Genomic DNA, 18,924 nt, shown 5'->3' with positions numbered 1-18,924 from the left:
AAACTCAGGGCATGACGTGACAGCACGATTGCGAACTTCTTCGAAAGTCATCAATAATTCTATGCCTTGTATGTTGGCACCAAACCATGAGTAATCTCAGTGTATGGGCGACGCGAATTCTCTAATAGTTTCATGAAGGTACGCGGGTACCAATGATTACGCTGAAACTTCGACGTGTCATACACAAAAGCCGACGCAGACCACATTTTTCACGATCGCCAATTTTGCTCGCCGCTACCGTTATGCCGGAGTGCTACTGCTTTTGATTTGCGCAAGTTCGCCCAATAAATGGTTACGTGATTCACAATTGTCGCTACTTTGTTCTTCGCCGTCAGGACAACTTTATATTATACAAGGAATCAGCCTTAGCCGCCACATTTCATGGCCTGCTGTGCATGACTTTCAGGAACACAACATCGTTCATCGTTTTTTTTTTGTGTGTGCGTGATTTCGAAACCGCGAATGCCCATGTCCTTATATTTCCAAGAGAGAGGCGGTGTTTGTTTCACCAGTGACAGCTACCGAACATGTTATAAGTAACTTCCAAGCATGCTTTTCCACAGAAGCCATAGTATCTGAACCCTCCCACTCCTGAGAGTTCTATCTCCCAAATATATTTTTAAAACCTGGAGGAAATATGTTACGGTGGAATTCTTTTCGCCTGGGGAGCACATGAAAAACAATTTCCGCACGGCAGCAGCTAGCTAGGGTAGAACTTCTCTGACAACATCGAAACGAAAAACGTTTCTTTTGTATTTTTTTACATATTGTGGATTCACTTTCACTTTAAAACATCCGTTTAATATTACAGAAAAAGAAAAGTATCAAACGTAGCATAACATGCTCTTCATTTGACAGACATTTTTTGTCTGTCCAGCTTTTAAAAAAAGAGAGAAACAGATGGCATAGAAAGCATGTGTTCTCGTAATGCAAAGAGCGCTGCCCTCTCCTGTCACTCACGACCTGGATACCACAGATGTCAGACATTTTTGTTCAGATTTGTTACTCGGAAGCGGAAAAAGAAAGCTGGACAATAGCCGTAGTCTATTGTCCAAACCCAGTTGCGTGTTACAGGCAAAGTGCGCCGTGCCGAGGCACACCGTTACTACATGCAGCATATTTTAAATGTACGCAGTGGAGCGCTTCGGGCACTTCGTTATGCAAAAACTTTAGTGAAACTTCGACATGCGGCAAGCGCTCGTAATGGTGCGTTACCGTTCTCGGAAATACCGAAGATTCCAGCATTTCCTCTGGTCGGCAGTGGCTGGATTTATTTGCCTCTGATCGGTGAGTTAGCCTAGCCTTTGTATTTGATGGAAATATTGACGTCTATATTACGGCACAGGTGTTGTAAGGATGTCTGGCGCCGACTACTCGAAAAATAAGCAAGATACGCGGGCAGGCTTTAATAAGGGTGCATAATTTGGCGCGACTATTTCTATTTTACATAACAGGTTACATTTCAACATGCAATATCTCCCAGCTGATATACCATATTAATTACAACTTGAAATAGCAATCTGCTACCGCTTCAAATAAGAGTTCACTAGATTACTGATTGCTTGTGGAATTTTTATTAAACATTCCACTGACGAGCTCGAGGTACTGGATTTAATCCGGGACGCGGAGGCAGCATTTGAATGGGCGCCAAATGAAGAGGCGTAGATGTTAACTTGATCTGGAGTGCCGCATTGCTGTTTGATTCATTTTTAGATTGTATATAAATATTATAAATTGGGGTAAGATGCGTCATAAATACTGGCAAGCGTTTCGATAGCAGGGCATACGTTTGTCTAATGCGGCCTTGTCATCCTCGGTAGGGTTAGCGCAAGTTTGAAGAGCTAGTAGAGTGACGTCACGTGCAGCCGTTGTCGGTGGCGGCTGGCGTAAAGCGACAGATTTAAAAGAAAACGAACGCTGTCATCTGACATCTCTGGGCGCGGTTTCTACGACGAGAGGATAAGAGCGGGACAGTGGGAAGGCGGCAAAAGAAAAAAAAAACAAGAAGAGAAAAAGAAGGACATAGGAAAGTGTTGGGGAAGCGAGACGTTAGGAAGCCTTGAGTGATGTTGTAAGCGGCGTGCTATTGAGGTTTTAGAAGAGCCGGTCAGTGCACGAGTAAAGAAAATCAGTAGTTGAAAGGACGCCTGGAGTAGCGTAGCAACAGCGCCCCGGGTAATTCTGAAGCTTTTGTAATGGTGACAAGTAGTCTCGGGGCAATGGATGGGGTAGTTGCAAGGCGACGGCTTGTTCTGTCAAGAGACGTTGGCCTCAATAGTTCGACGTAGGCATCGTCACGACGCTACATAGAAGTGGTGCGATCCTTTGTAGTCGAGGCGCCGAAATAGGTGTCCTCGCGTATGGGACTCAGTATGAGCGAGAGTCCTGAAAAAACTAAAAAAGTGACAGGGACAAAAAAAAAACTGAAAAACTGATAGGAGGGTGCAAAGAAAAAAAAATCCGAGGATTACGATACACCCTAATGTGGAAGTATAGCGCACCTTTATACGTCTTTTCCTTTCGCGATATATTCAGCCAAAGAATTTGAGGCCGAAATCACCGCACCGACTGGCAGTTGACCAGGGCCATCAGCGCCTTCGAAGAGGGAGGGGCAGCACGGGAATGCTGGAATGATGAGCGGCATCGGAGCCAGCTGCGGAAGAACCGGATGACGAATGCGCGCCCAGTGGCAGCAGCGCGTTCGCACGGTTAAGCCAAGACCACACGTACTCTTCCTGACTCGCGCAAGCTCGCGTTCGCGCGGCCACGCATGGCTCGTATTCGACGCGTACGAGCTGCATGGCTCGTACGCGTCGAAACGCGGCGTGATCTCGGGGAACAGCTCCTCATCTGTTATCGCGCGCTTGGGTAACGCAGCAGCTACGGCGCGGACCGTTCAACGCTCAGTGAAACAGATTTATGTCACGCAAGAAAGTTCTTCTTTCGTTTTCGTGCTGATTGAACAGCTATAAAAATATAACAATTACGTTTATAGACACGGAAGCATTTTGAAACACTGTCCATAACAAAGTACGAAGCGGCCAAGCTGTCAAGGTATCTGTGAGTGAGCCCTGTAAGCGCGCGCTGTTGCGCATCTTTGTGGATGCAAACCGCCATTGTTTGCGAGGCGCGGCAGGCGCTAGGTCCTCGGGAGCGAGCTTGCGCGCGTCTGCAAGCCTACGTGTGGTATCGCCTTTAGGCCGAGAGACGCCGACAGTGAACCCAGGAACAGGCACCAAAATGCTACACTCTAAAAGCTGGAGGGGGCAGGTGTACATGGAAAGGGCTTGTATAGTGTATATATGTGTAAAATCGTGCAAGAGAATATTTAATTGATTAAGAGTTTCACGTTTAGGTTACACATTTTAGCGATTCTAAGTTGTTATTCGCGAAATTAATTTCGGTAGAGTGCGCATTTAAACTTGTGTATGAGGTATGATTCCGTATCCTTCGTCTCACAAAATGAAAAAAAAAGTTTCTAATGTAAAAAGTATTGCGTTATCGAAAATATGACTAGGTGCATTGATGTGGCTGTTTTCTGCCTTAGAATGGGTTTTGTATATGCATTAAGGCCATTCAGTCTTGCATGACTTTTTTCCACAATGTAGCCGATGTACTGCTTCTTACAAGCGTCCCTTTCTACATAATGAGACAACGTTGCTTGACGTGCATACGGTACACAATCCTGCTTATGGTTCTGAGATCGTGGTTATGGCACGCCATAACCCAGTAATAAGTTTTTTAATTGATGTAAGCGCCCGAAAGCAGTGTTTGGGTTTATAGTAAGCTTGTTTTCTCGTTGGAATATAAAGCGTTGTGAACAATGCATATGCGAAAGAACTGCCGTTGTCACAAATATATCCTTTGTATGTATGTATGTATGTATGTATGTATGTATGTATGTATGTATGTATGTATGTATGTATGTATGTATGTATGTATGTATGTATGTATGTATGTATGTATGTATGTATGTATGTATGTATGTATACATGTATGTATGTATGTATGTATGTATGTATGTATGTATGTATGTATGTATGTATGTATATGTATGTATGTATGTATGTTCGTAAGTGCGTACGTTGCCATGGCCTGCGTATCCGTGGCCTTATATATCTGCGCGCGTGATCCTACACTACAGACGAGACAGTGGTGGTCACGCCACTTAAAAATGTATTACGCCTTTCATGACAAGCGCGCAATCTTTATCAAGTGCGTCCCCTTCGTCTTGCAAGTGGCCACAGCAGTGACGCTTCTTGTAAGAGTGTAGTAAAGCGACAAGACGGTTAACTTTGTGAACGAGACTATCGCCCAAATATATATTCCCCTGAGAGACACTTTCGGGAAACGCACTTCGCTGTAAGAGGTGCCACAATGGCGGTGCCCAACTAGAGGAGAAAGCCAAGTGTTCTTCGACTGTTGTGGCAATATCGATTGGCAGATCTGCATGCAGGTCATATATAATGGTTATTTTAGGCAATGTTTACAAAAGACCCCAAGTACCGCGATATTAGATCCAATATTTAGTGTGCGTTGTGTAAATAATATAATTCGTCGCAGCGGCATTCACGCAATCAATCATCATCATTGAATTTAGAACAACATTGCATCAAATGCAAACTGAGGAAGAATGGCATTTCCTATTGCAGATAACTATTGTTGATAGGGTGAAAATTGAACATTTGAAATCATAAGAAGAAGTTGCTTCAGAACCAGTGGCGACACTGCACGAAGCATACCTTTGTTTTTGAAGCACTCATAACGAGGCTACGGGTTTCGATGCAGTAAAGAGATTTCGACGAAGGCACTCCCTGTTGAGGAAATTCTAAAGCAAGTGTCCAAAGATCTTGCAATGCCATGGCCTGCGAACGAAAATAACGGTGAAGTGCACTCACTCAAAGCGACACCAAACTCTTACAAAAATTGAATGCAATTTTTTAGGAACTCTTTCGAACTTCTTTAATAAAAGTGCACTGTGTTCATTTCTATTGCCAATAGAGTTCCGAAAGTGCTCGAGAACCGTATATTTGGATAGGTCGCTGAATCTACTTGCTTTTAAGATTGTAAAGACGAATTATTATAGACTATGTCAAGGCAGTTGCTTCAAAGATGCTAAGTACCAATTCCTATAGAATATTAATATGAATTTGCTTTAAATATGCTAAAGAGAAATCTTTATACAACTTAAGTGTGAAGTTTTTTACAGGCCCTAAAGGCAAATTTCTATAGAACATTTCTATGCAGTTGCGTTTGACTACGTAAAGGCAAGTTTATATAGAAGGTATCTCTGCCGCTGCTTTCAAGACCTTAAAGGTAGATGTCTACAGTGCAGTGTAGTATAGTATCGTGTAGTTTATATGTGTAAACTGTTCGAAATTTACCGAAGTTATACAGTACTTTACTGTTGGCATTAGAGACAATATTAAATGCAGTGGAAAAAAATGGCTGTGGCTTAGGTAAGGTTAAGCCCAGGATGCGAAGCATACTAGCCTTTATTTTAGTTGTTGAACCACTGTTTAGCCTGGTGAACTGCTGTTGCTTGGCTATATTTGGTTCGGCTAGACGAAGAAACAACTCATGCATTACTTCTTCGCCTTCAAGAGTGGAACGCGACAGCGTTCCCGTCGACCCGCCAAGGGGTGTAAGACAATGGGCTACAGGGCAGCTACTACGCGCCCCGCGTTGGACGCGGTGAGCGTCGAGCAAAGCAGCGTTCGGCGCGGCAACGAAATGTGCGCCTGAGCAAGAGACGCACGCCTTAGAAACAGCTTGTTTCTAAGGCAACACCGCATTCACTAGAGGCGCTTTTGTACCGCTTTGAAGCATCGTACTCGTGGCTCAGTGGTAGCGTCTCCGTCCCACACTCCTGAGACCCTGGTTCGATTCCCACCCAGCCCGTCTTGCAAGAGTTGAGCCAAAGCCACTTCTCCTCTGTCGTGACGTCACGGTGTCACGTGATTTCATGGCGACACCGCCGCGCCTGAGGAGCTGAGTTGAGCTCTCGTAATATGCTTCGCATAAAAATGGCACTACAACCACAAAGCGATCGGTTTCATATGTGTCTGGCACCTAAGACTTCATAAATGTTGCATATAGGCTTCCGACAAGAGCTTTAAACCCACAAACTATAAGCAACGTGTTTATTGGTTCAACCTGGTAATCCTAATCTACGGAACACAGAAAAAAGGATTCTGTGGCAGACTTGAGTGTTGTTGACACCTGACAAACAGAGGTATTATGATATTATGAGGACATGAAATTTTCGCTTTAAAAGTGCGGAAGGACTTGCTGTTCGAGCAGTGCGCATCAAATTCTTGGATACTGAAGCCCAAATATATATTCATAGCAATGTACACAAAAGCTATGTCCACGGCTGTCTTGTGCCTTCAGCCCACGAAACCACACCAAGGTTATATACACACTCGGAAGGGAAAGCAACGCGTAAGACGAGGAGAACAAAGAAAGGTCGACAATACACGCTCTGAGAACATTGTTTTTATAGAAACAAGGAAGGCACTATATGGAATCAGGGCGGCCCCCCACATTTGTCAATCATAGCGTCAAAGGTAAAAAAATCGGTTCCCACGCACCGTGGGAATCGCTTTATGCCAAGCTTTCTGTACTGTTTGCTTTGCTTGAGGATCATTATTGGTGATCTTCATTGCGAATGTTTTGTTGCTACAAAGTTTAGTCCAACACGAGAGTTTGGAGTTGGTAAAAGGCGATATTGCGTGCATCACTGCTGTTTGTCTGCGTAGTACGCAGGACACACAGTAGGCGTTCGCTCGAGGCGTTGTGTGATAAATTATAACCTCTAAGAGGGTTGACCATAATCATTGCCGCACATTTCAGGTCGCGGGATGGCGAAAATACTAAACGTTAACTGAATCTTCCGGACAAGAACGCCAGTCCAGTCGACTACCCTGCATACAAGGGCGAGCCTTATCCAAAGCTTGTCAAGCAGTTCAGCACTAGCAAAGTAATGGTGGCACTGCAAGTCTAAATCACAAGTATGCCCCTAGTCCAGGAGGATTCTCTAATAGAAGTCTAATGAATCTGGACCATGACTACATTGAGCACCTCACTGGCGAGATTAAATAATCGGGTCTTGGAGAGGGGTTTCATACCGAAAACCTGGAAGTCGGCATCGGTGGTCGTCATTCCGAAGCCGGGCAATCCCCCGGGCTTTGCAAATCTTAAGCCAATCTCTCTGGCATCCTGTGTGGGTAAGATTGCGGAGAACGACATTCACAGCCGCATTTAGGAACACAGTTGGAGGTACAATTTATTCGCATACAACATGATTAGCTTTGTTCTGGCTTTGTCCACCCAGGATCCGATAAATCTCAAAATGCAACGTCATTGAACGCGCAACCAGAGATAACCAGGCCTATCCTAGGTTTAGATTCGGAGAATGCTTTTGACAATGTGTCTCACGCTCACATTTCGAATGCCATATCGGAGCTCCAATGTGGGTACTGCCTTTCAAAGTTATATAAGCTTCTTTCTCGGGGGAGGCAGACCATACTCAAGATTGGTGATCTCAAGATAGAAGCATTCGGCTCGGACCTAGAGGCACGCCACAAGTGGCGATGGTATCTCCAGTTCTCTTTAATATAGCAATGAGGGGTCTCTCAGAAAAGCTATCTGCCATTGGTGGAATCAGTCACACGTTTTTTGCAGACAAAAGAACCATCTGGTGCACGAATGGCAGTGAAGAGGAAGTTCAAACAGGCAACAGTAATGCCTCGGAAAATGGGAGTCCTGGGTATTGAGTCGACGCACGGTGTTTTTGCCTTTAAGGACCCCAGCAGACGCAATTCACCTCTTTGTCCTCTGCATCAAACAGACAGCATCTCCAGATTGACCCACGTAGAAGAAATCGGCACTCGCCTTTTCCTTTCCTCCTCTTCAACCTTCGTTTGTCTCTCGCTTGCAATCTTTGCTGTCCCTTCATTTCCTACTTTTGAGTTTGCAGGCGGCAAGGCTTAACCTTGTGTGGCTAACCAGTCTTGAGTATGCTGTATTTTGTTATAGTGGCAATGACCAGCTGTCATTGGCAAGGCTTCCTTTGGAGCAAACCCTGTCACGTACTCACGTTTGGCTCATTGGTGCATGGTTAGCATCGTTCCTGAAACCACCGGCTAGGCTTAAGGACAGCACTTTCTGCAAACTTACTGAACGCCCTCCGAAACAAGGGTGCACTAAAGATATATTAAAGCCACAGCTTTACTGGGCGGCGAACTTGCGGTGTCGCCGTGGCCATGCTCCGAGGAGGCACATTACGTCACACCCCTTTCCTCGTCATTGCGTTCGCCTACGCGCGCATCGCCAGCTGTGTCGCAAGCGTGATAATAGAGAGTTTTAGTATAGCGTAAAGCAGCAAACGCAAAGAGTTAGCGGTAGCGTTAGCGTTGCGTGCACCACACTGCGCATGCGCTATACGTAAACGCTGCTGGAGCTCTTACGTACGTACGCTATTTTCAGGATTTAGCGTTGAACGCTAACGCACGCAAGGGGAGCCTTACGTACGGCAAGATGGCGGCGCCAGTCGAAGTGAGAACAGCCCGCTTCGGATCTATCGAGCCGTCTGCCTGCACTGCTAGGCTCTATCCTTCCCCACTAATGCTCGTGTTCGCCTTAGATTTGTGTGATGATGCTTCGACAGTGGTGCACAGGTGACAAATGGGCGTTGTTTACGATATACGTTCTCGATTAGCGGCGCAGTAGGCTTAACAAGAGGGTTTGCTCATAGAGGTAGTAGAACAACTCGATGGGTTTTCTAGTGTTTGCTGTAGCCGCCTCGAGATGGCGCCCAAGTGTATTTCGCTCGTTCACTTGGTGTAAAGCCGCATGTCACGTTTTCCGCGGCAAAACAAACTAGTGTGGTCGGTGCTGTGGTCACGATGCGTGTGCGCTTCACCAACGACGACGACATGAACCTCCTGAAGGAGGTTTTCGCCGTGAACCCATTCGGACAGATGTCAAGATGGACGGCCGTTGCAAAAAACGTTGGAGACGCCGTTGTACCTGCGAAAATCTTCAGTGTGCGCGCAGTGCGGGAGCGATTGGATCTTCTGCTCGCCTACTTCAAGGCAAGGGACGAAGCAAACCTTAAGAAGTAAGCATAGCATACCTTTCTGCTCTTATTTTTCTCAGAATAAACATTCTTGCGACGCAGACCAAGTAAATGTTATTCGTTTTAGCAGACACCCACTAGCGGTCCGCTGCAGTCACGCTATACGTGCGCAGAAAGTGCAGAGTAATGCGTTCATTTTGGATTGTGATAAGTGTTTTCCCTAGAAGCGCGAGCGGCGCATTGTTACTTCGCTGCAAAACGACAAAAGAAACAAAGTGCACGCACTACCTATATATTCACACGTGTCCTCGTTTACCTTTCACCGATGACCGCTTTTCACCTGCTAACAAATGTTAAACGTTATCACTAGGCGCAGAACGCGCCTGCATTTATTGGAAGTTTCTCGAACGTTCTCAATGCTTATATCCGTTGTGTATTGTCACCGACGCTTATGTAATCTGATTGTATGAGCGATGCGAATTGTCTAGCACTTTCAGATCAGATTTCGACAATCGCCAACTGTGTGTTCGCCGCTGTCGTTGTGATTCGAGTGTAAAGTGCAATTTGTTTTTGTTTAGGACTTGAGACTGACTCCAACCAAATAACTGAATTTTATTAGCCCGACGTTTCGGAGCCCATTCGGCTCCTTCTTCACGGGGTTGCCCTTCGGGGGGTGGCGGTGTGCCGCTTTTAAAGGGGCACTAAAGCGAAACAATAAATCAGTTTAGACTAATGAAGCATTGTTTGAGAACCCTGCAGGCAGTAATTAAAAAAAATGTTTGATTATCAGATGAGAAAATGAAGGTCAAAATATCAGTATTTAAATTTCACGCCAGAACCCCAGCGCCGGTACGTCAGCGTGACGTTGCGGATTCCAAAGTATCTTTTCGCATTTGGGCCGCGTTGGCTGAATAAAGGTTCCCGAAATTTGCCATGTTTAATATTTGGTTCCTTTAGAACACAGTGTAGTCAACTGTACCGCTATACATAATTAGTAGGCCCTAGAAGATGCCATCAAACTCCAAGACGTCACAGCCCCTAGGTGCGGAAACTTAAGTAGGCATCGCCACCCGTATTTCGTTCTTGCGCTTTTTCTGGCTTAACAAACGTCTTATCTTTGCAAGAGTGGTGTTTTTGTTGTTGTAGAACGATAACTTACTGATGCAGAAGAAATTATTTTTCAATTTAGTGTCCCTTTAAAGCGTCTTTTGTAAAGAAAGGAATGGGGAGCAGGGGAGTTGGGGAGACACTTCAGACGGAAAGGTGGGGGGAAACAAAAGGGTGGGTGGGTGTTGACGGCCGTCGTGGTGCTGGGATGACCGGTGCTGGGGAGAGTGCTCGCGAGGGTGCCCTTGAGGGGAGCCGGAAGGGTGGGGTGGTTAGAAGGTCGCGCCGACGTTTTTGTGTTGGTGAAACAAGCGAGAGTCTACCTTGCTGTGCGTCCTTTTCTTCTTTTCGTCATGTCGCCAAGGCCATGGACATTCACCGAGGGTAGTTTCCCTTCACGCGGTTTATGTTATTCCCCGTATTCTGAATGTGCCATGACTCCAGTAGTAGTCTCTTTCGCCAGTTCGTCTCTGTTTGAAGGATTTCAGTTTCCTGGAAAGCAATTTTGTGGTCGGCGCCTTCAGAGTGTTCAGCGACGGCGCTGCGAACACGGCTGAATGTTCTGACATCGTTCTCGTGTTGTCTGATCCTTTCTTTTAGATGTTTGGTTTCCCCGATGTACGAGGCCGGACAGTCGGCACAACTGATTTTGTAGACGACGCCTTGAGCTTTTTCTTTAGGTGGACGATCTTTTGGTTTAGGGAGGAGGATATTAAAAGTGTTTATTGGCTTGTGCGCCACTTTGAGGCCTTCTTTTTTTAATATTCGGCCGAGCGCTTCGCTGGTGCCTCAGACGTACGGGATGGACACTCGCTTCTGGGGTTGGGGAGAAGTCAACGGCTGAAGGTCCCACATTTTGCTTTTTCTTTTTTGTTGTCTGGTTGTTTTTCGAAAGAAGTCATCTGGGTAGCCATTCCTCTCAAGTTCGTTGAGAACCGTTCTCTTTTTTTTCTTTTGATCCGAATCTGATGAGGAATGAGTTTCGGCTCGTTTGAATAAAGAATTTACAACAGATGTCTTGTGGTTTGCCGGATGGTCGGATTGGAAATGAAGATAGCAGCCTGTTTGGGTTGGTTTTCGGTAGACTGAAAATTTTAGAATGCCGTCTTTCCGCGTAACTTGTACATCTAAGAATGGGAGTGATCCGTTCTGTTCGCGCTCATATGAGAACTGTATATCCGGGTCTATGGAGTTTTCGACTTGGCTCGTCTTCACGATGCAAAAACAATCATCCACGTACCTACTGGAGACTACTACTGGAGTCATGGTACATTCAGAATACGGGGAATAACATAAACCGCGTGAAGGGCAACCTACCCTCGGTGTATGTCCATGGCCTTGGCGACATGGCGAAAAGAAGAAAAGGACGCACAGCCAGGTAGACTCCCGCTTGTTTCACCAACACAAAAACGTCGGCGCGACCCTGTAACCTCCCCCCCCCCGCCTCCCATCAAGGGCACACTCGCGAGCACTCTCCCCAGCACTGGTCGCTCCCGCTTCCTTTCTTTACAAAAGACGCTTTAAAAGCGGCACCCCCCCCCCTCGAAGAACAACCCCCTGAAGAAGGAGCCGAAGGGGCTCCGAAACGTCGGGCTAATAAAATTCAGTTATTTGGTTGGAGTCAGTCTCAAGCCCTAATCAATTTCCCAACCAGGCAGGCAATTCTGTTGAAATGTTTAGCTTCAAATTTGTTTTTGTGGGCACAGGTTCGCCCGATAAGGAATCAGTTTCGGCATTCATAGTTTTACGACTGTTTTCTTCACCGTCACTACTACGTGATAACACACACACGTGTGTGTGTCGTCATGTGTGCAATGAAGCATACAACTGCAACGCATTGAAACTTTGCAGGTCCGGGACAGAAGAGCAATATACCGAAAAAACACATCTTCTGCAAGAAATTTGGGACTTGGCGCAAGTGCACGGGTATGTAATAAAAAAAAAGCCGTCAGCAGCAGCGCGCCAAGCCGCCGCAGCCCTCCGCGACACTGCTGCTGCTAGCTTTCAACCACTGGCATCGGATGCTGATGATTCAGGTACATTTTAGTTCGTAGTAGTATACACGGGTACAATGCATCAGCATTTCAAAGTGCTCCAGAAACAGGAGCTGATGCAATACCGTGATCACTGATGCTGCCTTTCTGAGCTTGTCTTTCGTGTTTACATTAACCTTTTAAAATATTTAATTCCAGTGATCTGCCCTACTAACGCATGCGAAGTTACACCGTACATTTGAAACACTTTTTTCCCAAGAATAGCGCTTTCATCCGTAAGAATGTCATTGCCAAAAAGTGAGGAAGTGGTAACGTTTCATGAATATGCATACTTCGTATTCGTTTGTGTCACACTACATATATACAACAATTGCCAAGTCACTGCACATGTGCAACGTTTTGTTGCAGAACTTGGGACTCCTTCTTTAAGTGTCGAGGACGCAGGCGAAACGGCCCAAGATCTTTTAGAAGAAATGTATACAGACAATCCAGATCTGCCACCATGCGATGCCAGCCCACAAGCAGGCCCTAGCGGCATCAGCGGTCCATCCGCAACACAGAAGGACGACACAGGCCGCACAGCTAGGAACCAGGGTGGTAGCAGTGAGTATTATTCAGCACGTGACATGCTGCATTTTTTAAGAGTCGAGACACTGACGAAAATGACAATTTACGGTCAAAACAGACCTTATCTGAATCTTGTAATTTGGCTTTTGTACTTCAAAACTTCGTTTACATTCCTGCTTGACAAAGTCTAATGTGCTGTCTCTCAACTGCTGGCATCATCGGAGTACAGACATGTGGCGTTACACTTATTCCAAATCATTTTTATAAATGCATATATCGAAGACGGTAGTGCCTCATGCCTACCAACGTTGGACGTGTGATGTGAAGAATGAATTATGTACAGGCTACACTGAAAACTGATTGTGAAAACGTAGTGGTATTACTCCATTACATTAACACTATCCAAAATGTTCAATGCAGAACGGAAGAGGACCAACACTGCAGCTGGCAATGCGGACCACGAGTTCCTAGAAAAAAGGTGGTTCCATGAGAGGCAACTAAAAGAAAAAGCTATAGAGGTGGAGCTTGAAAAAATAGCTTTGAGGAGAGAGGAATTACAGATCAAGGACCGAAAATCGGAGAGAAAATATAATTTCCGACAGAGTAAGATGGAGAAGGAGTGTAAGCTCCGTGAGAGAGAAATGGAGCTGCGGGAAAGAGAGCTCAAGCAAAGGGAGCAACTGAATGAAATCCTGAGCTCAAATCAACAAGCCTTGTTGCGAGTTGTTGACACGCTTACAAGCAAAGTTTCTTTGCAATAAACATCACCAAAAGAAACAAGTGTGTACTGTTGCTTTATTCTTAAAAAAAGTGTGTTGTTGCAGGCACTTGCACGTCTTATGAAACAGTTTAGAAATTACTGTATACACACTACAACGCTAAACTTATGCATTTAAACTTAAACATATGCAATTTGTTCCACTGACTATTGCGTGGCAGGCTTCAGGTAATCCAGCAGACAAGGAGGCTGCAGGTCAAAATATGAAGACACCTGGTTACCATACAGACAAGCGTGGCAATTGATGAGTAGGACGGCCACTCTGTACATACGAGGTATGGACTGAAGTAGTATTTTCTGGTTTTTTTTAAAATCTAGGAAGGCAAATTCAGAGATGATCTTCCCAAACCCCCATTCAACTGACTGTCTGACGCTGCTCATAGCAATATTAAAATCCTGCTGTTGTTTTGTTAGCCTTGCCCCCCATATGGTCTCATGAGTAGCTGACGGAGTGGATAGGCAGGGTCGCCATACAAGACAAATTGGTGGTTCTCCATTCAGCTGTTCAAGCTTTTCATAGAGCCCGCTCTCCCGGAGGATCCCTGCACATGAAGCATGAAAACAAGCATAGCAGCAGACAATAAACACGCGGATAACCATTGAAATAACCAAGTTTATTCCGATGAAACACAAGTACAAGATGTGTGCCAGAGAAGCAACTGAAACCCGGTCTGTGCACTTCATAATTGGGATCATATGGTACTAGCAAAAGGTCCCAGAAAAAAAGTATTGCATGTAGGCAAACTTATTTCATTTAGGTACTGCACCCTGGTACCTGCTTAAATTACCTTGTGCACATTAGACAACTATGCAAACATGTTAAGCACAGGTAAAATGAGTTGCACACGTTTTTTTTCTTTTACGTAACGCGGAACATAAGTCAAAAGAAGAGCTTCGATTAGACCACACACAAATAAGTTTGGCTAGTGGTGCTTAAGGGCCAATAAAAATACAGAAACCATTCCCGTAGAGCTCACAAGCCAATATGAACTTCAATATAAATTTCAATGAACACTTTAACTACGTTCTTAATTCTTTGTAATATCTGGTTAGTACCCTTATAGGGTTGCCATATCGTAAACATATATTCATATCTTGGCTTGCTAATAGATATAGGAACACTCGATAACGTACCAGCATCATGCCTGCTCCCGGGGTACGGACCATCCAGCTCGCATATCAAGCCGTTTGGACACATTAACGATTGGTACTTTAAGGCATGTACCTGCTTGTGCCCAGAAAAATAAATGCGCTGATCTTGTGACGGTCTGCAAATGGGCCGCACCGTTCCGTCTATGAAGGCCCAGCAATTCTTCAAAGGCGCACCTTTACGATTAACCGCCTGTAAACGAAAGAACAAACGGTGACGCTGCAGAAAAGAAACAAAAATCGGCTGAGATAACTTAACATTACGTAGATGAGATAAATTTTGCGGCACCATGGATGGAGCACGCTTTGCTGAAAACAATATCGCATTCAAACGAGGGACGCTTACCTCGCTCATTGCTTCCAAGTTCTCGGGCGTCAACCACTGATGAACGGTGAGTTCATCTAGGAGAAGGCCAACCTTGCTTTCTACATGGAGCATTACTTTGTTTGTGAAACTTGAAATCACGGAATAGTGCCTCGCAAAGTATTCCTGGAGATCACATAACCGGTTTGGATACGCCAGCCTTCGCAGACACATGCACAGCGCTTTGTAGCCCGAGACGCGCACTCCCTGAGCGCTCGTCACATGCTCCGGTATCTGCAGGGCACTGAGAAGAAGTGGGAAATCCGCTTTCTGGAAGCGAAATTGCCGGCGAAACGTACTTTCCGGAATGGCCTCGATGTTGGGCAGGCCGCTTCTTGAGGACACGTACAACCTGCGCGGTCGCTCTCGTTCCCGAAGCAGGAGGGCATCTATATCATCCTAACTTAAAAAGGACAGGTAATATGGGTCCCACAGAACACTCGATCGCGGCATGCTAAGAATAATCGGTGTTACGCGACCCTCAATATAACAACACTGAAACCAAAGACATACATGCGTAATTAACGCAGCGATTGAGGCTTTGGATAAGCTTGACTTACGGACACACTTGCGGATTCGGCATTGGATCAGCTCGACATTTTGTGTAGATTTGGCTTTCCACTACTTTGTGTTTTTACTTCTAGATGGCGCCGTATATGTTTGCGTTAGCGTTAGCGTTTTGCTCCGTTCCGCTATTCTAAAACACTGCCTTGTGCCGCGCAGTGCAGCCTTTCTTTGCGTTAGCGTTGCGTAGCACGCTAACGATAACGCAAGCGTTTTACGCTATACTAAAACTCTCTAATATGTCGGAGGATTGAAAAGGAGAGCTCGCGTCCGTCGCCACCACAGTTGAGGCGGCAGTATGGACGAGGACAGTTCTGATAAGCAGGAGGAGGTCTAGAACCGACATCAAAACGAGATTAAGAGGAAACGAATCGCCCAGGAAACAGAGGAATATAACGCCAGACTGACCTGGACTTTCAATCAAAATTAACCAAGGCTAACCATGCTATGCTTTAGCTTTCGCTGTGTACATCCTGGTATAGCCGAGCAACGCCATTGCCAATTTTTCCAATTTTCGGAAGGGACATCTCCTTTTGGAGTTCCGTGATCCAAAACTATATAAAATGTGCCTAATCAAATACCACTTGCAGACTTCCTGAATAACGGTTAACTCCCCCACCCTCCGCAGGGGCGTTAGCATCAGGAGGCATTTGGTGTGTTGCAACACCATGTACCCGAGCACACGAGGGTTGGACCCTCCCGCGTGTAGTCGTGCGCCGCTTAGCCGTGTCTGGGCAATGGGAGATCCTGGTGGTTGAGCCGATGCTGGATGTTTCGACCTCCAAGGCCTCCCGGCGGAGGGAACACACCTCTTCGGCCTCCGCTTCACACAGACGGCACCTCCAGACCGACCCATCTGTAGAAAATCGCCAATCGCCTTTTCCTGTCCCTGTATTCAATCTTTTGCTTTCCCTCTCGCCGTTTCTTCTTTCCTCTCCTCTCACTTCTTCTCACTTCCGAATTTCTAGACGGCAAGGGTTAATCTGCTGTATGTATCCATCTTTCGTATTTTATAGCAGGTTATTTAGCTACGTACAGCGGGCTTCTGCGTTTCTTGCCGGACTCGTGCCGTCCCATTGTTGGGCTGGGTGATCGGTGGCTGGAGTAGCTACCGAAATAAATGAATTCTGCAATGCTAAGACGTCATTCTGCACTCCTTCCGATCGTCTTCTTTCAAAAAGAGGGCGCAGTGAAGAAACGTTTGAGCTAATCAGCCAGCGAAAAGAAACTTTCCCCCGCTACCATGCGATACACAGCGAACATCCCGTAAAGACAGTCAGAACTATCTCACGTATCATCGTAGCTAAATGCCTTACCGACGCACTAGGTGCTGGCTAGAAAGTGACGAAAATGAGCAGTGGCGACCTTCTTCTTAAGGTCCACGACACTCAACAACAAGGCAAACTCTCCAATCTCTTAGCATTCCGTAATATGGCAATCACTGTTACCCCCATCAATCTTGCGCACATGTAAAGGAGTCATCTCTGATGAAGATCTCTTGAGCCCGAGCGTGGAAGAGCTCCTGAAGTGCTGGAACGAGCACAATGCGATTCCAGTGCAAAGAATAAAGATCAAGCGAGACAACCAGGATATTCCAACTAAGCAGCTCATCCTCACCTTTGCATCTAGCGTGATATCAGAAACCCTAGAAACGGGATATACAAAATTTGAGTGAGGCCTTACATCCCAAACGCCCGAAGATGCTTCAAGTTTCAGAGATATGGCCATGGTTCGCAAAGCTGCCGTGGTCGACTGACCTGTGCAAAGTGTGGCGAACATGAACACGAATCGCACAACTGTAATGGCACACTCCGCTGGTCCCAACTGTGACGGTGGACATGCAGCATGCTCTAGAACTTGCCCCACATGGAAAAAAGAAAAGACAGTATCACAAAGAAAATGTCTAATTTAAAAAAAAAAGCGTGCTAACGTGTTTCCTTTTTCCACACCTCGGGGTATGCTGATGCGGCGCGCAATGGGGCAACGTTGTAGCAGACCCCGGGTACGGCCGGGACCAGAAAGAGTGTGGTCGCGGCCGTACCACCAGCCCCCGTGGCGTCAGCAGCCAGCCGCTGCTGCGCCGTTCCTGAAGGAGGGCCTATCGACCTCTGGTTTGGTGGCCCGCAAGGCCTTGTTTTTCGAGGCAAGGCCTGCGGTGACAACAGCTAGCTTGCTTGAGCAAAAGTCCAGCGGCTTTCTAGAGTCGATGGGCACAACCTTGAGCCAGACGGCGCATACAGCACCTGGGGAGGGACGCGAATCTCGCGACGCCTCCAAGAAAGACAAAACCCGAATCACGGGGCCTGAAAAGGCTCCGTAAGTCATTTCTACAGGTTGACTCCTCTTGACACACAGCATAAAAAGCACGAACAATATGCCTACACCAATAATACACTGCAACGTTTGAGGTCTTATCCACAACCTCGACGACATTAAAGAACTCTTACAGAAATAGAACCCATAGGTGCTGTGTGTTCAGGAGACACACCTTAAATGTACACAAACTTTCTTCGTCCGTACACCATACGCCGTAAAGACCGCAACGAGGCGAACACCTCGTCTGGCGCTGTAGCAATAACAGTGGACAAGTCCGTAGTTTGTCATCATGTCGCCCTTCAGACGCCCCTTGAGGCAGTGTCGATTCAGGCAATTTTTTTAATAAATTGATCACTGTATGGGGCATATACATAGCGCCTAATTATCATTTCGCAAAAGGCAATTTTTATAACCTAATTGATGAGCTTCCGGACCCCGACATAATCGCAAGCGATTCGTAATCGTAATCGTAATTCGTAATCGTAATCGTAATTGTAATTGTAATCGTAATCGTAATTCGTAATCGTAAGTGATTTTGACGTTCACAACACCATGTGGGGAGACTCGCGATGTTACGCGAGAGGTCATTTCATTGAAAATTTTCTTGTGACCTCCGGTACGTGCCTCTTGAACAAGAAGGACCTCACGTATTATAATACTCATCATACTTCACATTCGCCAATACACCTGTCGATTGGCTGTGCATCAATTGTCCCTGACATGCACTGGCATGTAATCGAAATTCCTATGGAAGTGACCACTTCACTGTAATGTTAAATTCAATACGTCCAAATTAAAGCCCCCCACATACGCCCCGGTGGAAACTAGCCTCCGTCGAATGGAGTCATTTTAAAGAATTACCCTCCTTATCACGGCATGTTATCACCGTTTTTAGCATAGATGAAGCAGCAGCGTATTTTACTTGTTTTATACTCGACGCAGAAGAAAAATTCATTCCACAAACACAAGGCCTCTCATGACAAATACGGGTCCCCTGGTGGAA

At 45.9% G+C, this 18,924-nt stretch overlaps 1 protein-coding gene and 1 pseudogene across 5 annotated transcripts in view; one reads left to right on the top strand and one right to left on the bottom strand.

Moving 5' to 3' along the window:
* Positions 1–18,924, top strand: part of LOC135897286 (probable cytochrome P450 12a5, mitochondrial) — a 169,632-nt gene that overhangs the window by 39,240 nt on the left and 111,468 nt on the right. The window contains exon 1 of one of the 5 annotated variants that reach the window (XM_065425889.1): positions 929–1,287. The exons of the other annotated variants lie outside the window; for them this stretch is intronic. Coding sequence (XP_065281961.1) covers positions 1,110–1,287 — 178 coding nt within the window. The 5' untranslated portion in view covers positions 929–1,109. Of the gene's footprint in view, positions 1–928; positions 1,288–18,924 lie in introns of those variants that run through there. 5 annotated transcript variants of the gene reach the window in all.
* LOC139051002 (uncharacterized) lies at positions 13,676–15,494 on the bottom strand (annotated as a pseudogene).

Source organism: Dermacentor albipictus, chromosome 10 (genome assembly GCF_038994185.2).
Source record: "Dermacentor albipictus isolate Rhodes 1998 colony chromosome 10, USDA_Dalb.pri_finalv2, whole genome shotgun sequence".
NCBI classification, from domain to species: domain Eukaryota; kingdom Metazoa; phylum Arthropoda; class Arachnida; order Ixodida; family Ixodidae; genus Dermacentor; species Dermacentor albipictus.
This window is presented reverse-complemented; position numbering and strand designations above follow the sequence as displayed.